The sequence below is a fragment of the Rattus rattus genome, chromosome 7, assembly GCF_011064425.1.
Source record: "Rattus rattus isolate New Zealand chromosome 7, Rrattus_CSIRO_v1, whole genome shotgun sequence".
Classification (NCBI taxonomy): Eukaryota; Metazoa; Chordata; class Mammalia; order Rodentia; family Muridae; genus Rattus; species Rattus rattus.
The window spans coordinates 104,687,779-104,708,090 of NC_046160.1; the positions used below are offsets into that span (position 1 = coordinate 104,687,779).

Sequence of the window (20,312 nt, forward strand, 5' to 3'; positions counted from 1 at the left end):
TGCTCTATACAAAGGAGAAAGTAGGATTTTCTATTGATTGCCAAGAAAAGTTAGTTCAACTTGAACTTGGCCAAGGAGCATGACAAAGCAGAGATTCTCAACTTCAAAGGTGTTATTTCTGGGGGTGGGAAGAACTATACTTATTTATCCTTGAATTAAATAGACTGTGGCTATTATATTTTGTGCAATACATGTGGGTATATCATTTCTCAGACTTCTGCAACCCCTTTTTTTTGAGACAAGGATTCTCATTGCCCTAGAACCTGCCTAGTAGACTAGACTGGCTGGCCAGTGGGCCCCAGGAACTCCTCATCTGTCTCTCTCTCCCCAGTACCAGGATCCCAAATACATAATATCATGCCTGTCTGAGGTGGGGGTTCTGAGGATTGAACTCAGAACCTCATGCTCACAAATCAACCACTTTACCAACTGAGGTGGTTCCCGTAATCCCCAATATGTTTTTCTGTTGTCGATTTTTGAAGGCGAGGGGTTGGTTCAGATACGAGAGTACATACTGTGTGTTATGTAAGTAGTATTAATAGGTTGAGTCTAGTTATTAGTAGCTAAGTTTCAGAAGTTAAAAGTAGATGACTCAAGAAGATAGATCATCGAGAGTGGTCAAATGTCCCTGAGATCTTTGATATCACAATAGATAGACCCTGAGGGTCCATGACAACATTAGACACTGGAAAGGAACCATGACACTAGATATTTCCCAGTGGGATAAGCTCTAGAGTAAGAGCCATCCAACAGGACTGGACAGTGAACATCCCGACTGAAAAACCCAAGGACAGGACGCCTGCAGGAAAGCTATGTAGGTGCCCAGCTAAAGGAGGCAGACTTCCTGTAGGCTGAAGAAAGAGCTGAATCAAACAAAAAAAAGTTTAATCAATTCTGTCTTAGATGTAGATGAGACAGTCTTTGTGCTTCTAAGAGGAAAGCTGTGAACTAGAAAATATCATTCTGAGTGAGGTAACCCAGACCCAAAAGGACATGCATGGTATGGACTCACTTGTAAGTGGATGTTAGTCAAAAAGGTACAGGCTATTCATGCTACCCTCCACAGACCCAAAGAAGCCAAACGAGAGGGAAGGCCCAAGCAAGGATGCTTGAATCTCACTAAGAAAGGGAAATAAAATAGTCATAGGAGGCAGATGGAGGGAGGAAACTGCGGAGGGGAATGGGAAGGGGGATCAGGATCAAGTGTGAGGAGAGACAGGAGAGAGGACCAGAGGGTCAGAAGAATGAATGGAAATCAGCAGCTGTTGGGAGTGGGGGAATCTCTACGAAGTCTCAGAGACCTGGGATGGAGGAGGGTCCCAGGTTGTCTATGGCGGGTGACTTAACTGAGACTCCTAGCAGTGAGAGCTATGGAGCCTGAAGTGGAGGACTCCTAGTGGAGAGATAAGGACACCAACTCACTCACAAAACTTTCAACCTAAAACTTGTCCTGTCTATAAGAAATTCAAGGGCAAAATGAAACAGAGGCTAAGGGGATGGCCGATAACTGGCCCGACTTGAGACCCATCCCATGACACTATTAATGACACTGTTTTGCTGATAGACAGGAGCCTAGCATAACTGTCCTCTGAGAGGCTCCACCGAACAGCTGACTGAAACAGACGCAGAGGCCCACAGACAAACACTGAATGGAGCTAGGGAGTCTTATGGACGAGTTGGGGGAAGGATTAAGGGCACCAGGAGAAATAGTAACTCCACAGAAAAACCAAGAGTCAACCACCTGGACCCTTGGAGGCTCTCAGAGACTGAACTGCCAGCCAAAGAGCATGCATGGGCTGGGCCTAGGCGCCCAACATAAGTAGTGAATGTACAGGTCAGTCTGTATGTAGCTGCCCCAACAATTAGAACAGGGAAAGAGGCTGTCCCAAAGCTGCTCCCTGTCTGTAGATCCCGTTTCCCTAACTGGTCTACCTTGTCTGGCCTCAGTGGGAGAGGATGTGCTGCCTAGCCCTGCAGAGACTTGATGTGTGTGGGGGGTGGGGGCTGGGGTGGGGGTTATGGTGGGAGTGGTGGTGGTGGTGGTACACTCTCAGAAGGGGAGGCGAAATGGGAGGAGGGACTGGGGGGCTGGGAGAAGGGCGGGATGTAAAGTAAATAAATGAATAAATAAATAAAGAGGAAAATTGTGGCTGAATTTTTGGGAGCTACTGAATTTTTCAGACTGTAGTCATGATGCTTCCTAACTTTAAGACTGTTGACCTAATAAATAGTCTTTTTTTCCTCCAGAAGAGATAGTACAAGGCAAAATCTTTCCTCATAGTTTTTAGGAATTTATATAAGACCAACTCTATTTTCAACCACAAAGATGCCCAATTATTGATATCATAAGGCAGATAATAGTCAAGCACATTTGTTGAGGTGTGTGTGGGGGTGTGTGTGTGTGTGTGTGTGTGTGTGTGTGTGTGTGTGAATGCCCACAGAAGCTAGAAAGGGGATTAGATTCCCCATCTGCAGCTGTGAGACACCTCGTGTGTGTACTGGGATCCAGATTCAGACCCTATTTCTCCAGAAGAGCAGCCAGTATTCTTAACCACTGAGCTATCTCTCTAACCCAGGGTCAAGTCAAACATGTCTACTGTGCCAGAACTATGATAATAGTTGGGAGGTTGTATTTGTAAGTGTTCCCCATCAATTAAATACATTATAAACTCCAACAGTGCGATATTCAATATTCAATTCAAATCAAGCAAAAATTAATGGAGCATGCACTGTGGGCTGTGGTTTGTTGTAGGCTCTTGGTAAGCACCAATGAATAAAGTCAACCCAATTATCTGTCTTGTAGGGCTTGTATTTGATACAGTCTGTTAGGTAATGATAGTGTGATAGAAAAAATGTAGCACTCAAGAAGGTGAAGCAAGGGGTTGGGGATTTAGCTCAGTGGTAGAGCGCTTGCCTAGTAAGCGCGAGGCCCTGGGTTCGGTCCCCAGCTCTGAAAAAAATTAAAGAAAAAAAAAAAAAAAAGGTGAAGTAAGAGGAGTCAGGGCAGTTTGGGCCAGTGTTTAATGGGACAGAGGGACTTACCCAGCTAAAGGGAGAAAGGCATCCTAGGCAGAAACGAACCAACGAACCATACCCTGAGTAGGAGTACGGTCTGGGACTAGGAGGAAGGCAGAGCAAGTAGAATGAAGTCAGCAAGGAAGGGATTTATGAGGTGAAAATTAAGAGGCAATTGATACCATCCTACAGACCTTATTTAAGAGTTGTCTGATGTTAGAGAACTGGAGAGCCACTCAGAGGCTTTGTGCAGATGATCATGAGTGTCAACAGAAATGCCCTGGCCGAGCTATTGAGAAGGCATTGATTGTAAAACCATTCAAGAGAGTAGAGAGTAGCCATGACACATGTGTGGGGCCACACAGCTTCTGCCATAGCTGTCTCCCTCAGCTACTGCAGCACAAGACTACCTGTGCACAGTAAGAAAATGAGCAATTGGCTGGCTTCCATGAGTGCTGGCATTTAAATGTCGTGGTCCACACGCTTCCAGAGTCTATCTCTTTATTTTCCCAACCATTTAAAAATACAAAGCTGGGGTTGGGGATTTAGCTCAGTGGTAGAGCGCTTGCCTAGCAAGCACAAGGCTCTGGGTTCGGTCCTCAGCTCCAGGAAAAAAAAAAAAAAAGAAGATAAAAATACAAAGCTCTGGGACTGAGGGATGGCTCGGTTGGCAAAGTACCTGCTGTCAATGCACTACTGTCTGAATGCAGATTTCCAGGGCCCGTGCCAGGGCTGGTACCCTGCTCCTAAGTCTAGCCCTGCTGTGAGTTGTGGGGCATAGGGATGACAGACTGACAGATCCCTGAAACTTGCTGGCCAGCCAGCCTAGCCTCATCAATGTTTTCAAGCTTCAGGCTTTTAAAACACTCTCAAAAAACAACACACACACACACACACACACACACACACACACACACACACACACACACACACACTTTTTGATTAAAAATAAAGAAAGGCAAGCTAAAAGCTTGATACCTACGGCAGACACCTTGGATTCCAGGAACAGACACCTTCCAGACTACCACCTCAACACTGAAAACACTATCAGTAGTGAAGAAGTTACCCCCGGGAGCAGGAGCATGGCCTTGTTGGGAACCAGATTGACCACCTCTGGCAGAGACAGCACTGGGCTTCCAATCACCTGCTAGAATAAGTGCCCAGATGACAATCAGCCAGAACACACCTTGACCAAACCCTGGCAACTTCTGCCCTTTGCCTCAGTTGTTTATTTGAATAGAAAGCTCATGTCATGGCAGTCACTGGATCTCTGCATTCATCTTCCCAAGGTGGCCATGCACTGCCTTTTCGCGTGGCTGGTTATTAATTGGTGTACCGGGACAGGTGGCTGAGCCTAGCATACTGAAGCTGCTAAATTGCTCTAAAGTTCCATTACCCCGAGCCAACTAGAGCAGTTGGAACAAACGACTATTTCTTTTTTTTTTTTTCTTTTCTTTTCTTTTCTTTTTTTTCGGAGCTGGGGACCGAACCCAGGGCCTTGCGCTTGCTAAGCAGGCAAGCGCTCTACCACTGAGCTAAATCCCCAACCCCCAAACGACTATTTCTTATTTATGGCTATTCATAGGCATCAGTCATAAAAAAGCACACTGACTTTTAACTAGCACTTTTATCGTTTAAACGTGCTCTATCCCCTCCTTGTCTGCTCACAAGACAAACCACACCCCACACCACTGAACAACTCTGCTGCTAACCATGCCAAGTGAGACAGGATTTCACGGCTTCCCGTGGCAGCCATCCAGGCGGCAGGAACTACCACGCTCACATATTTAACTTTGAAGGTTGGGGTGTTTAATCTTAGTTTGTTAGAGCTGTTAAATCACAGATAGTATGAGCTGGAAAACTGACAAGTAATCGTGTGTCACTATTCTAGAAGCTGGGAGGCCCCAGGTCAGGACCCTGGCACACTCGGCATCTTTTAAGAGAGCATCCTTGGTTTCCACCTCACACGAGAGAGGTTGGCTAACTCAGAAGTATCACATGACCTAGCGCTCATCCTGGAGCTATCAGGAACCTAGAGTCTTTATGAGTGGGGCACTCTCATGACCAACTCACTTCTCAGAGCCTCAACTTCAAATATGATTACTTTGAGGACTAGGATTTCAGTATATGAATTTGAGAGAGACACAAAACGTCCAGATCATAGTAGAAACCTAAACATTGTGCTGTACACTGCTTTAGGAGCCTGGATCACTTTAATAGCAGTGGAACACCCTCAAACATCGGCTGAACGAAGACAAATCTACATTCTTTGATTAACCTTCCATCACATAAATAGCGTAAAAATGGTTAGGGGAAACAATAAATACCTCCCTCACCCAAAAAAACTTTTCCTCTAACCCTATCTTATTACGTGAGGTGTGAACGCTTCAACTGTACACTTGGCTGACTCTTGTGCGAGCTGCAGTGAATTTGCCCTCAAGCTCCCAGATTGTGTAACTTTACCCAGGGGGACAGTTAGAGCAGCCATTAGAGTCAAAGCCTGGGTTCCAGCAGCTGGAACAAGCTAGGCTTAGCCACCTGTCCTCAAGTCACATGGAGACCACCGTTAGTGAAAGCCCCATGCAGTGTGGCACGCTGGAGAGGGCGACAAATCAAGAGGTCCAGTGACGAAGCCGTGGTTTTGATTTAAATGGAGACCTAAAGGTATTCTCTAAGTCCTGGTCAACGTGTGGTCTACCCATCAATGACTCATCATTTCCGCTGTGTCTCCTGCCAGGCAGTATGACGACTTATCAAAACTTTGCAATCTCTTTTCAGGAGGCAAGCCCCCTATTCTCCCACTGGTACCAAGATTCGGCCTTTTTCTTCTCCCAGCAGGAGGCTCACGGGAATTCTTATTCTGTGGCAGACTACTGTTTCAATAATCTGATAGCCAAAGGAAGAGGCCCACATCCCTAAAGAGGGATCTCTTTAGAATATCTTCCCTCTTGTCAAGGCAGTTAAAAAAAAAAAGTCTACTCACCTCATTCAATAGAGATCAGGCAGACAGGAGGAGGGATTATGCCCAAATCCAGTTTGGCGAAAGAGCAAGTCAACCGGCTTCCTCAGAGAAGCATGGGTACTGAAGTCTCATCTCACCCCTATACTAAAGCTACCTTAGTGGGCGGATGACTTGCAGCTGAGGCAGGGCTCATGATGACTTCAATTAGGGGTGTGGGATGGGTATCCTGACCCCACACACACACGCTACCACAAAGAAATGGTTTCAGGGTTGGGGATTTGGCTCAGTGGTAGAGCACTTGCCTAGCAAGCACAAGGCCCTGGGTTTGGTACCCGCTCCGGGAAAAAAAAAAAAAAAAAAAAAAAAAGGGGGGGGGGGGAAAAAAAGGGGAAAAAAAAAAAAAAAAAAAAAAAAAAAAAAAAAAAAAAAAAAAAAAAAAAAAAAAAAAACAAACAAAAAAAAAAAAAAAAAAAAAAAAAAAATGGTTTCATTACCACTACCTTGGGCATTGTTCTCCTTGTTCTATGACTGCCAGCCACTATCTTCTGTAAGTCAACATGGCGGTTTAGGTCTTGATGGTAGACATGTGAAGCAAATGGACTATACACTGGACATTTTTCTTTGCTCTCCTGTCTGTTCAAAGACATGAAGGCAGTGGGGATTGCAGAAAAGAAAACCCAGCAGGCTACAGGGCCACAGCCTCTGGCTAACAGGACAGGCAGGAGTGTTTGCTCCTGTAAACCGAGTCACAGAAGGACTATGTCACTGTTACTAGGCCCGCCGGCCTGCCTTGCCCCCACGGCCCTGGTAGCTACGGCATCCTTTCTGTTCTTTTAGTTTCCCACACATATACAGAATGTACTTTGATCATATTCTTTCCATTACCTTTCTCCCTCACATTGAATATTCTTGGCAAGTTTCTCAAGCTAAAAAAAAAAAAAAAAAAAAAAAAAAAAAAAAAATCCCAGTACCAGATATAGGCTATATATCTGAGTTGGTCAGAGGGGCCCAGCCCACCAAAATGCACGATATAGCCCTTGCTTCTGGTTGTCCACGAGAACTAGCTGTGGTATCCTTAGCACGGAAGTTTCATGGGTTAGATGAAATCAGTGGGCTCTTGGCCAGAAGGGCTAACCAGCCACTCGAGGATCGGTGCTTGTCACTTTAGAGCTTTCCGTTTACAGCCACTGCAGGTGACCCATACATTAACTGGCCAATTTGTTTCTAAAAACAGTTCCTAGGCTAGAGACTCAGTGACTAAGAGCATTGGTTGCTCTTGTCAGAGACCTGGGTTTGATTCTCAGCACCTCCTTCTGGCTCCTAACCATCCTTAACTCCAGTTCCAGGGAATCCAACGCCTTCTGATCTCTGTGAGCACTGAATGTTATGTTGCATATACACACATGCAGAGGGAAAAACCATTCAGACACATAAAGTAAAAAATAGAATTGAAAAGTAGTATAGCTCTATCAGTTTCCATTTTGAAAAAATAAATCTAGCTCAGCCGTGTGATTGTGAACAGTAGGTGTCCCCACTCTGTGGTGGCCGGCCTTCCTTCTCGTCCTCTCCCTTGCTCTGCTCTTGCTAACCACACAGGTTTACCAACTCTCCCTTCTGGGCAGGTCTATGACCAAACCGTCTGATCTCAATCACACATTTTGCTATTTGTACTTTTTTTTTTTAAACCAATCATTTTACAGTATCCAAAAATTATTTAATACTCAAAATCTTGCCATTGTGATTTCACAGATGGGAACTCAGATCACAAGGATTAAGATCATACGTGGGAGATTAAATTAAACTGCAAAATACAAGAAATGCTGGCAATAAATAAAATATCTTTATTATGATTATTTAATAGTTAAAATCTGCATGTTTCCTTAGATAAAGTAGTTTATAACAGGATAAAAAATTACAAAAAGGCAAGCTCTTAATGATCCATTTGAATTAACTATAAAATCAAAATACTGCTAGTAATTTTAATATCTTGTAAAGTAACACAAAATATATTCCTATGTAATACAAACCTCAATAACCCAATCTCCTAGTGAGCGATTATTTACAAACTCCAAACTAAGAGACAGTTTAGCCAAACGAACGAAACGATGTTCTTAATAACTTCATCTTATGGAATCTAAGCTTCGTGAGCAGAAATCTCATTTAATACAATGTTAATTATATTAACCTTAATTTACATTTACTTGGTGTGAATTTACCCATTCTAAATGCTTCTGTGCCTGGAAAATACAACTTTTGAAAGCGCTTAAGGAATTCTAACACAGTTTAACAATTCAGTCTGGCATCCCAAACCCACTACCTTACAGGTACAGATTTAACTGAGGGTACAAAATTTAACGATATCCCCGTTTTTGTTGAACTTCCTGTCTAAACTGCATGGTTTTAGTTTTCTCAGTTGTCCATATACCAGCGTCACTGACTAGTAAGCAAAGCAAGCCACATTACTTTTTTTAAATAACATCTTTAATTAAAGTTTTTGCAAGGTAAAATATTAAACTTAAAATAGTCTTAGTACATCAAAATACTAAGCTCTTTAGTTGTACTCCAAGATGGTCTTTAAAACGTAACACCCGATATATCACAGAAGAGCAACCTTGATCTGCAAGTGTACAGAATGAATTTTACAAACATAATAAATATAATTACGCCCTTACACATAACAGTATGTACAACAGCAGTCGACAACAGTAACTCTGACCAGCTAGGGACGAGCCCCCATCGGTGTAACCGAGGCATTCTGAACTGACTTAAGGAAGTTTGACTGAACGACCAATTCTTTATTCAATGTTGTTTTGTTCTCCCCTCAAATGGGAGGAAGCTTTTCTTCTTCAAAATAAAAATATTAAATTTGATGCAATCTTCCTTAAATCATGCACAAAAGTAAGATAACAGATGGACAAAGGCAGGCTTCCAGGGGGAAGAGTATAAACCAGAATAATTTCCGTAAGGGTAACAAATTAAAAGATAAACCTAACTTTAATAAAGATGAGAAAACACATAACCATTAACCGAAACCCCAACATCTGCTATAGCCACTTCAGACAGGTAGGGAGGAAACATGAAATGAAAACGTACAAAGATCAATAAAATAGCACATTGCACAAAAGCTCAAAAGTTCAAGATGAAGTAATATGAAAATATAAGAGCCTTCTCAAGTGGAAGAAAATGCTGTTATAAAGGGAAAACTGCTAAGAGGAGATATGTGTGTTTTCTTATTCAAGGAATACTTACCCTCTAATATGGTGACATTATTGCTATAAGATAATAAAAAAAATACTCTCAGAGGGAGACAACTCTGCATTCGTCCATACAAGTCACCAAAAGAAAAACCTGATTTTCAATACAACAAAAGAAAGCCTTTATATAAAAGTTAGTATTTTTTTACATTGCCTTCTAAAGCCAGAATGCTTGTCAATAACGCACTTTGATAACTATCTGTACTGTATGAATCTTGATGCCAGCCTGACTTTTCAAAAGGCAACAGTGTAAGTGTGACACATTTAATTAATAGACATGTGAACATTTCAGATATAAAAGCCTAATATAAAGACCCCCTCCTATCCTGTTTGACTCTAGAAACTGCACATGACAAAGTTTATTACTCTAGGAAATCCCATGTGCTCACGGGCATTTTGGTGGTGTGAGAATACAAACGACCACCAGGCAAGAGTTCATCGACTGGAAGGCACACATCCCACCTTAGTCATCTGTGTAAATTTACCTTAGTGCTACTGGCCTCACGTCATGTAAGAGGTGCCTTCACTATGGGTACAAATCTCAACAGATCAGCTTCTGAAGACACTGTTCGAGTCCCTATTTCCACTTTCTGAATAAAACATGCTACCTTCATCTTAAAATTCTGCAAGTGGGAATCCCTTGCTTCCCAAAGGAATGACACTTTAATAGAACTTAATGACATCATTGGTTAAATGTAATGGCGAAAGCATGATTGAAAATTCAAAGCAAGTGACATTACACAGCAAAAGCTACTATCCTGAGGAATGCAGCATGCTACTTGATTTAAAAGGAGCACAATATAACAGCATGGAAAAGCACAGTCTGGTGTGCAGGGCGGCTGGAACCAGTTTTCAGAGCTTTCCCAGATCACAGTATTGTCCAGGATGCCAGCATTATTAGTCAGTACACATAGATACAAATATCAATGGTCAGTTCCTGCTTCACTCTCAAAGAAGTGGTTGCTCACGTCTGAACATTTTGGCTAGAAAACAGGCCAGTGTTCAATGCTAACCTTTAGAATGTCTGACTACACAGAGAAGCCAGGGCATGTGCGGCACTAACATAGTCCACGAGTCCCACTGCGGCCACACTGCTGTGCTACCATAGATAGTTCAGGTTACTGATTCACTGAGTAAACACAGACCTAGAAACTATAGCAAGGGACCACTCAACAACTCTCGGGATCCTGTGCCCTCTGTTCACCAAGGTTTAGTTCAACCAGAACTGCTGTGTGCTTTGAGAATAGGAGATTAAACAAACTTCCCCTCAAGAAGCTACATTAATAAAAAAGAACAAACAAAAAACCTGTATTACCAGTTATGGAATACAAAATCTAGCTCCTATCACGTTAAGACCCCACCACTGATAGCAAATTTCATAACAGAAATTGGTTCAGTAGGGGGAAGTGGGGAGGAGAAATCAACTGCTTTAAGAAATTTTAAAATATGTACTTAAAAAAGCACTATATAGCTCACAGTTTTTCTTTTGTACTATAGTTTATCTGTTACTTCCAGAACTACATAAAGTCAAATTAAAGGAAGACAAAAATGGAAGACCAAAAAAAAAAAAGAAAAAAGTCAACAGGCAAGTTACCTTGAACACAAATTTTGTTAGTCACTAGAACAGAGGTGATGGAGAGTGGGTGTCCCTGCAGGTCCCCGGAAACTGCTCACTGCAGCACCTCCTTGTTCTGCAGAGCCCCATACGGGAGCAGAGCTACACATCTCAGCACACGGCCGTGTCTGCAGGTTTACTACAAGTCAAATCTCTGCATTTTCTCTCCAATGTGCAAGTCTATGTATCTCATCAATGGCCTGGAAGAGCCACCTAATGAAAGAGGTAAACTTGTATTTTGTGGCCCACTTTCCTCTACCCCCTCCACCCTCAAACTTTTCCCTCGAATTACAAAGTTTTTTTTAAAAATTTTGTTCAATTAAAATAATTTCTAAAATTCTTTACTAGTAAACACAAGAAACTTTTATAATTACTAAATTGTTTAATAAAAATCCAGTCCTCATGCCTTGCCCTTAAGCTTCTCAGATCAATGTACAGAGTGCCATCCCAGGGTTTACAGAGACTAAAGCACAGGTAAGCACACACTGTAGTCCGGCAAGAAAGACCTTCGCGTAGCACGTGTACTATACAGTTTCAGCTCAGTGGTGCCTCTGTGAAATAAAGACACATTCCTGAGGAGCCAATCTGGGGTTTCCTCATAGCCTGGGACTGAGCAGTTTTTCTGTAAGGAAATTAAACTGTCCCTCTAATTCTAGATAACACAGGTAAGACCCAAGTCTTTCAATCACATTTAACAAGTATAAAAACCTAATTAAACCAAGCATCTATTCCTGGGTCAACTTTGTCTCAAACTGTGGCCATTGATCTTTTTCTGTAAATCTTAAGTAGATGTTCATACAGCAGAGAAGCAAGAGGTATGTTTTACTGAGGGAGAGTAACAAGTAAAAATGTTTAAGACCTATTATGAGTTTTAAATTTTCTTATACAAGTGAATTAAAATTCAACACCATAATTCTTGCCCTTCTGTAAAAAGCTCACACGCAATTTTTACCAAATATAACCACATACAATAAGCAGTTTCAGTTCAATCTATCAAAAGGGTAATTTCTTCAGGTCATTCCAACACGTATCTTCTGATTGAGCTCAACTTGGAAACGAATATAGACAAAGCTTTACATGCTAATTACCAATGGCAGGTTCCTGTATTTAAAATTGACAGTTACAGTTGTCCTACACAAACCCCTCCCCCCCGCCCAGCAGCCCCAGGTGCTACAGTTCCATGGCTCGCCAGTCTGAAGTAGTGTCTATGTGGTCAAGGCCTAGCTTTGTTCCCGTAGCTTTGCTTCTACTGCGCTGTTCTGACATGCAGAAGTGAAGGTTTGGCTGAAATATGTCCCAAGTTTCAAACCGTCCATGTTAACGTTTTAAGTTTCTTTTGTCTTATTTATAAAAGGAAAGAAGCGACTCTTCACCACTCTGCATCTCCAATGGCTTTGGAAAATATATAATCTCTTCCATTAAGATTCATAATGCCATCCTTGAGATGAAATTTCCATTTATTTTTACTTCTGTGTATCTAAACAAAAATTAAGAATGCAAAAGATGTAATAGGAAAACACAACAAAACCTCATTCATAATAAAACCACAAGCTTCATCTTATATAATTACTATTCATAAAAGAAATTTGAAATTTTCTTAATGTTTGGCCAAAAAAAAAACCAGTGTGTAGATTTTATTTTTTAAATAATTCATTAACAGCTCTCAGTAATTTGTATTCAAATAAAACAGTTATGAGTTATCTGCAAACAATACAATTGTGGCCTTATGTCTTTTACTAAAATAGACTCAAATAGCAGTGCTCTCCAAACCTACTATGGACCTTTCACACATTATGCACATAAAACACTCACAGGATGCCCATCTCTGAGATCTCAATCCTCAAACCCTAGGACCTGTCCTCTTAGCACAGACACCCTCTGCATATCTATGACAAATGGCTATTCAATGTCTATCTGATTATAATTAGAAATTTGTCTAGACTTTACCTGAAACCTGTGTCCTCACACTTTCACTTACTGACCGTAGCACTCACTGTTTTTGATGTAAACAGTGTTTTGTGCATTTGGAAATCACTGAGTGTTCTTGCTCTAGGCTCAAACTTCCCTCATTAAAACAGAACAGAGACTAATGTTAGAATAAAGGTAGAAGAGAGACTCACATTCGCAAGGAAGTCCAGAAACTCAAAGTTGAAGTCATATTGAGTAATATTTGTATTTGTAAAGGAGCATAAAGTACAAATTTAAAAGCATTCCTTTACTAGCCTAAGCCCTTCAAGTAAAATTATCTTCTAACAATGGTGAAGCCTCACACTATACTGTTTTCACCAAGGCCCAACAGCTCTTCAATTACCCGAAACTTGTCATTATATTAGCATTTAAACTAAGCCACAACTTACTTGTCAGGCAACAACTTCATTATTCCTTCTGTTCTTTTCTTTAAATTGACTCACAGTTGAAATACAAAGCTTAGGCTTCAAAACAAAACTCCTAAAAACCCAAATTGCCTCAAGCCACATTCATTCCTCATTTAAAAAAACTCAGGCTTCCTCACCATTTATAACTTGCTGAAGCACATTCTATTCTTTCGGTCTCTCTAATTCTTCAGATAGAACTCTGAAAACTCTGAAACTGTCTTTCATGAGGCTATATAGACTTACTCACATTTTATTAGTTTAAAACATGAATGTATCTGAGAGCCAGACAAGCCAACTTTACTAACACGTAAAACCTGAACACAGCTCAACAAAGGAGAATTCACTATCTTCTTAATATAAGAAAACACTCAGGAGTAGTCTTCAGTCAAGCCCTTGTCTGTAACCTGCCACTATGAAACTATGTTTGGGTACTTGGCTGTAAGTAGGTCTCTTCAGACTAGCTGCTGTTTTAACCTCATACTCTTTATGCAGCTGACAAAAAATACTGTCTGCTGTAGAGTTTGTGACACAGGTTATTAAAAGCATTCATCTGAAGTCACAATGCACAAAAACAGATCAATCATGTAACAGACTGGTTGGTATGCAACTGACCTGATTTTACCCTTTTTTTAATTAAGAAGATACACTGTATTGGCAGTCCCCCTATAGATCTGTTTGACTAGGCATAGCTACTTATACTCATTGTAACAACAAAAAAGTAAGATCTCTTTAATCTGAAGGGAATTTCATGCAGGGTACAAATACTACATGTTCATAACCAAATTCTACTCACTGAGTACTTAGTACTGACTGCTACTCATTAAACATTTGTTTAAGAAAAGAATCACATGGGTACAAAAAGAATCAGTAATATGTGAATTTACAATCAATTTCATGACTGATAAGCACTTATTGATTAATGACATAACTATAAAAATCCCAAAAAGAACACTAACACTGCAGTTCTCAACCCTTGGAGGCTGACCAACCTTTCCACAGGATCACCTAAGACCATTAGAAAACAGATGTTTCAGATCTTGGCTGAAGGTCTAGTGTGGCCTAGAAGTTCTCCTTGGCCTTTTACTTTTCCAGAACAAAAAAATGTAAATCGAAGGCACTGGCTCTAGAAGAATCTCTAAGGCCACTTCTGTCACCAGCCAAAGATGTGACCCTCTTTTAAAAAAAAAAAAAAAAAAGTTGAATATAGTCATTCCCATGAAAGGCTGAGGCAGGAGAGCTGCTGCTAAAGCCAGCCTGGCACACAAACTGAGACCATAGTTTAAAAAACATAAAACATGTTTCATTAAGACTCATGACAATAGCAAAGTTGCAGTTATGAAGCATAACAAAAATAAATTAGTGGTGGGGTACTGGGGTCACCACACATGAGGGGTCATTAAGGGGTCATTAAGGGGTCACAGCATTAGGAAGGCTGGGAACCGCTGCACTGACAGCTATTAACAAATAACTACAGAAAACTAAATCAACTGCAATAACCAGGCCATAAAGAGCACTGGCTGCTCTTCCACACGACCAGGGCTAGGTTCCCAGCATGCATGGTAGCTCACAACTGCCCTGTAACTCCAGCTCCAGGGCATCTGAGCAACCTCCGTTCGCCTTTGCAGGCAGGCACTAGGCACAAACATGGTGCACAGACATATACACATGCAAGCAAAGCACTCATATCATACACTTAAAAGTTGGGGGGAAGAAAAAAACCAAAAAACCAAAACCTTATAAACTAAGAGGGCCTACAAAACTCAGTGATCAATTCCCAAACAGCTTGGTTTAAAACTTCCTTGAACAGCAAAATCCGTAAAATTTTAAGAAAGCTCATAAAACTCATCAATAAGGTCTTTTCAGACTCAAGGGAGCTGAAGTTTATGAAAGAAAAAATTATTACCTTAGTTCTGTCCCTGGAAGGCAGGGGGGCTGTTACAAGGTGGATGAGTATGAAAATGATCATCTCTCGCCATCTTACCCATTACTTTCTTCAAGGCAATGCTAAGGAGTCAAGTTCTACTCATTCTACTCAAACAACCGTGAAGCAGTCACAATGCGTCCCTTCACACTGGCTATAACAAGTCAGGAAGCCAGACGTGGTAGGCAGCACGTGCCTATAAGCCCAGATTGAAGCAGGAGTACAGTTCAATACAAAGCCATCCTAGACTAGCTAGCTCGCTACACATGGGAGTTCCTGGCCATCCTGAGTTGTTAAATAAAACCTGGTCTCAGGAGTAAAAGAAAAACAGAAATACAGGCAGTCATCTTCTGCCTAAATATTTCAGTAAGGCTGAAAAGATGGTTAGAGAGACTACAATAAAAACAATGTTCACGACCGAATGTGAAGTCCTTACCTTATCATACTGGCATACAACAACATTTTCTGTGTCAAAGAGTTCCTGCCCTTCCTCATCACTTACATCATCTTCGCTGTTGAGGGGCTCCTGCAAACAAAAGGAGACACAGATCTCATGCACCGCTTGCTATAAAGTTTCCTGTAACTCTTACTGAGAGCTCCTGTGGCTGGGATGTTCTGAGGACATCAGGTGTGCATCTGGACACACTGAATGCAGAGCTGTCAACGCTTAAGGTCTGCTCATGTCACTTCAGCAAGAAATTAAGGAAAGTTAAGCTAGGGAACTCACAAGACTCAAAGGGTTAACATTTATTTCCTTTGGAGCTCATTAAAAAGCATTGTCTGCTCCCGTAGAAGACCTGGGTTCAATGCCCAGCACCCACAATGGCAGTTCACAACCATTTCTAACTCCAATCACAGATGCCCTCTTCAGACCTCCCTGGGTACCAGGCCCTCATACAGTAAACAAACACACATGTAGGCAAAATCAATCATGCACATCATTTTTAAATTGTTCTTTATTCGTTAATAAGTACTCAAGACAAATTTCCCTGTTTCATAAGCCTAGGAATAAACCTGAGAAGATATGACAGCCTCATGAGGTCATGGTATTATGTACCAGCAACAGTTTAAGAGGAAAAAAAAATGGCATTGAAGAAGAAAACAAAGTGTGGCCTCAGGGCTGTACTAAAAACTAAGATTCTAAAAGCCAATCAGTACTGTTTATCAACATGACGACATGGTGGAAAAAATCATTAAGATTTAAATTACTCTTAAACGTAGAGGATGAACCATCTCAGAGCCAAAAGTAAAACCAAAGAAGGGTTTGATAAAATAAGGTTAAACTTCATTTGTGGTGTAAGACAGAAGCTTTAACTCAGATTTAAATGACGAGGGGAAAACAAGACAAAACAGAGGTAGAAAGGAAAATAATTGAGGATATTAAAGCCTTGGTGTATGCCACTCATACATAGGGATGTGTGACAAATATACTCTTTGAACAGAAATGTCTATGTTAGGGAAAAAAACGATAAAACCATTTAGAATGTACACTTCCTATCTCCACAGCTCCAGAGCACTCCACTAACCTTACCATAAGCAATCACTCTCTATTCCCTCTTGTGTCCTGGCAACCACCAACCCGCGTTATGACTTCATGAATGTGCCTGTTCTGTATACATAAATAAAGCAATACAATTTGTGGGTGTCTGTGCTGTGCTTTGGGTGTTCAGTGTATGCTCATGTAGCAGCACGCACAGCACTTCACGCTTCCTTACAGTCCAGTCAAATGCTGTTCTGTTGTCTGGATAAGCCACTTTTTCTTTGCCATTCACTAGTTATTGACAGACATCCAGGATGTCTGTATTGTTTGGAAAGTGACAAGAGTATTGCTGTAAGCACTCATGTACATGGTTTTGTCTGAACTCCTGTTTTCAATTCTTTCCTTTGTTCATTTGCAAGTGAAACTTAGCAGCACATGGCTAACTCCACTTAATTCTGTGTTCAATGCTCTGTTTTCTGTGAAAGCTGTATTGGTTCTTATTCACACTGGAAATACACAAGGGTTCCGATTTTTCCTAATCCTCATCATCATCAATAAACTTTCTTTTTAAAAAGAAATACAGCAGTGTGGGTTGGAGAAATGGCTGAGCAATTAAGAGTACTAGCTGCTTTTCCAGAGAGCCTGGGTTCAATTCCAGCACCCGCATGGCAGCTCACAACCATTTCTAACTTTAATCCCAGGGATCTGACACCCTGTCTTCTGCCTCTATAGGCAATGAATACACATGATACATGGAAATACATGCAGACAAAACCACCAGACACATAATTTTTTTTTAATGATAGTTTTCCTGGTAGGTATGACGACCTCCCAATTGTGGTTTAGATTTCCATTTCCCTAATGACTAAAAATGCTTAAGAAAAGAAAACCACATCTGTTATTATAGTTCCTGAGGCTCAAAAGTATAAGCATAGCATAATATAGAAAGTTTCCCTATTCAGTCTCACATAGGTTAAAATTTATGGCATCACAAGATACCATATTGTCACCTAAACCTTTGAGTCTTTTCCAAGCTCATTCAGGTGGGCTGGCAGAACTGAATTGCTTACAGTTGTAAGACTGAAACTTTCATAGATGCTCTTGAGCTGAGGGATAGGTCGTTCAATGGTAAATACAACAAGAAGCAAATACCTAGATGCTATCCATGGTTGTCACAAGCCTTTAACCCTATCACCCGGGAGACAGAGACAGGAAGATCTACATACCCAGTTCTAGGACAGCCAGAGCTATATAGTAAGAACCTGCCTCAAAAAAAAAACCAACAAAAACAAAAAGCAAAACCCATCCCACCCCGCCCCAATTTAGCCAGGCATGGACAGTGGGACACAGCTTTGATCCTAGAACATAGGAGGCACTGAGTTTCAGGCCAGCCAGGGCTACTTAACGAGACCCTGTCTTGAAAACAATTTAAAAAAAAAAAAAAAAATCACAGAAGAGATTATGTCATGTTTCTAAAAAAATTACAAATTCTTTCATAAGGATACTATCAACATGAGAACTGGTGAGAAGATTGAGAGAAAAGAAATTACAAAAGCATTCATAAACATTGATCTAAAACTTCTGTCCATGTGAGTCTAGCAGTTAGAGAGAGGATAACACATAATGACCAAGCTGTGCCATAATGAAAACTCAATACTGGTTTGCAAAGTAGGACCACTCAATAAAATTCATAAATAGCAGGCTATAAATGTGATACTGTGACTAAGAGTTGCAGAAAGGCATTTAATAATAAAATACATTTCCTAGTAATTAAAAAAAAAAAAGCAAAGTACTTGGTTAATTACAAAAACAATCAACTCACTTAGCCCCAAAAGACATGTACAAGGGAAGGAAAAAAAACACGACAACAACAATAACAAACAATAGACCATTATAAAAAAAACTTCCATATAAAAAACAAAAGCGTCAACAAACACATTATTATAAACACACCAGGCTGGCTCAATGATGACTATTAAAAATTCTATACATGTCTATTACACAAGCAATCTGGAGAAATACCATGTAAATGTCACTTAAGGAAGGACTAAAACTGTGGGAAAGGATTGGAAATAATGCTACCTGCCATTTCAACATAGTAAAAAATAAATAACAGTAAACACACGGAAGCAACTGAAGCTTCTAAGTATTCACGGAGTTCAAACTAAAACCAAGAGACCGGTTTTCAGACTGGAAAATTTTTAACAGTCTGCTCTATCATGAAGTGATAACACACTGATGTCTACAAATTACAGACAAAGTGGCAAGATAGACTCATACAGTTAGGTTGGCAAGTTCATGTCCATAAAGAGAAATGCAAGAGTTCCAGAACACAAGCCACCAAAATAATCAATAGATCCAAAAACGGATAATCGAATTATAGTACAATCAACAGTGCAAGCACCCACCTCTCTCTCCCTCTGAAAAAATAGTGTATAATTTGTCTGCTGAGCACCAAATACAATAGTGAATGGTGAGTGCCTTTTCTTTCCAAGACAATAGTGAATGGTGAGTGCCTTTTCTTTCCAAGGCTTTTATAGAAACTTACTTCTTCCACCTGCCCATCTTCGGCTCCATCTTTCTCTTTATCTTCCTCTTCATCATCGTCATAGTCTTCTTCTTCGTCTTCATCTTCCTCAGAAGATGTGTCCCCTGTTCCGTCAACTTGCAGCACCAATGGAGCCTGCTGCTGAGCAGGCTGGGCCTGTGGCTGCTGCTGTCCAGCTGCAGGGATCTGTGCTTGTGCTGGTGTGGGCGCTGCCACTGTCGTAGGAATGACCTGAGTCTTATTCCCTGTAAATAAGATTTGCTGTGGCTGGATGATGACACCTGTCTGTGGTGAAATCCCTCCAGGAAGTGGGGCTAAGACCTAGGGCAAACAAAACCACCTATTACAAACTGGTTACAGGGATCCAAAATCCAAATCAAACTAATAATAATTTAGTTTAAACATGAGAAATGTGCTTGAAAGCATATCATCTTAACTCAGAATAAGGTTGTTCTTGACTGCTGTACACATATTAACCTGTCCAGGAAAAGAGCGGGGAAGCACAAAAAGTCATACAGCAGAGGCAGAAGCCAAAGAAAATGGATACCAAGGGGATGGTAGGTAAAACTGCATTACCTGCTGGATAACAGGCGCTTGTACTCCACCAGGCTGCATTTGTGGTATAACTTGTTGTTGTAGAACAACTGACTGCTGAGGCTGAAAGATATATTGGGCACCATTGGCTGCTCTGACTACCTGAAGCAGCTGGCCTATGGCAAAAAAGAATATAGTCCAAGTTACTAGTTAAGCAGCAATTAAAACACAAAAAAATTTATATTGCTTTCAAGCCAAAGAACCTACCAAGTTAGAAGAGTAAGCATTTTACAGAGGACTATCAACTATACGCCTTACACTCTATTACTGTTCCCAGTTTTCTTCTATATCCAAATAGCTCAGCGTTTACACTGGCTGCCAGTCCAGAGGTCTAGGGTTTCACTCCCACCACTCAAACGGGAAGTCGCAGTATTTCTAACTCCAGTCCTAGGGAATCCAATGGTCTCTTTTGGTATTCCAAGGAACTGCAAGCATGTGGTGCACACACATACAAGCAGGCAAAATACCCATATATACAGAATTTAAAACTGGAAAAAATATATTTACATATATATATAATACTTTCTGATAGCCTTAATTACTTTTCG

At 40.9% G+C, this 20,312-nt stretch overlaps 1 protein-coding gene across 1 annotated transcript in view; it reads right to left on the reverse strand.

Annotated features, from left to right (window-relative positions):
* Positions 1-7,795: 7,795 nt before the first annotated feature.
* Gtf2a1 (general transcription factor IIA subunit 1) overlaps positions 7,796-20,312 on the reverse strand; it is a 32,477-nt gene continuing 19,960 nt past the window's right edge. The window contains exons 6-9 of the mRNA XM_032908229.1: positions 19,747-19,880; positions 19,171-19,491; positions 15,579-15,668; positions 7,796-12,323 (exon numbers count right to left, since the gene is read on the reverse strand). Coding sequence (XP_032764120.1) covers positions 12,216-12,323; positions 15,579-15,668; positions 19,171-19,491; positions 19,747-19,880 — 653 coding nt within the window. The 3' untranslated portion in view covers positions 7,796-12,215. The remainder of the gene's footprint in view (positions 12,324-15,578; positions 15,669-19,170; positions 19,492-19,746; positions 19,881-20,312) is intronic.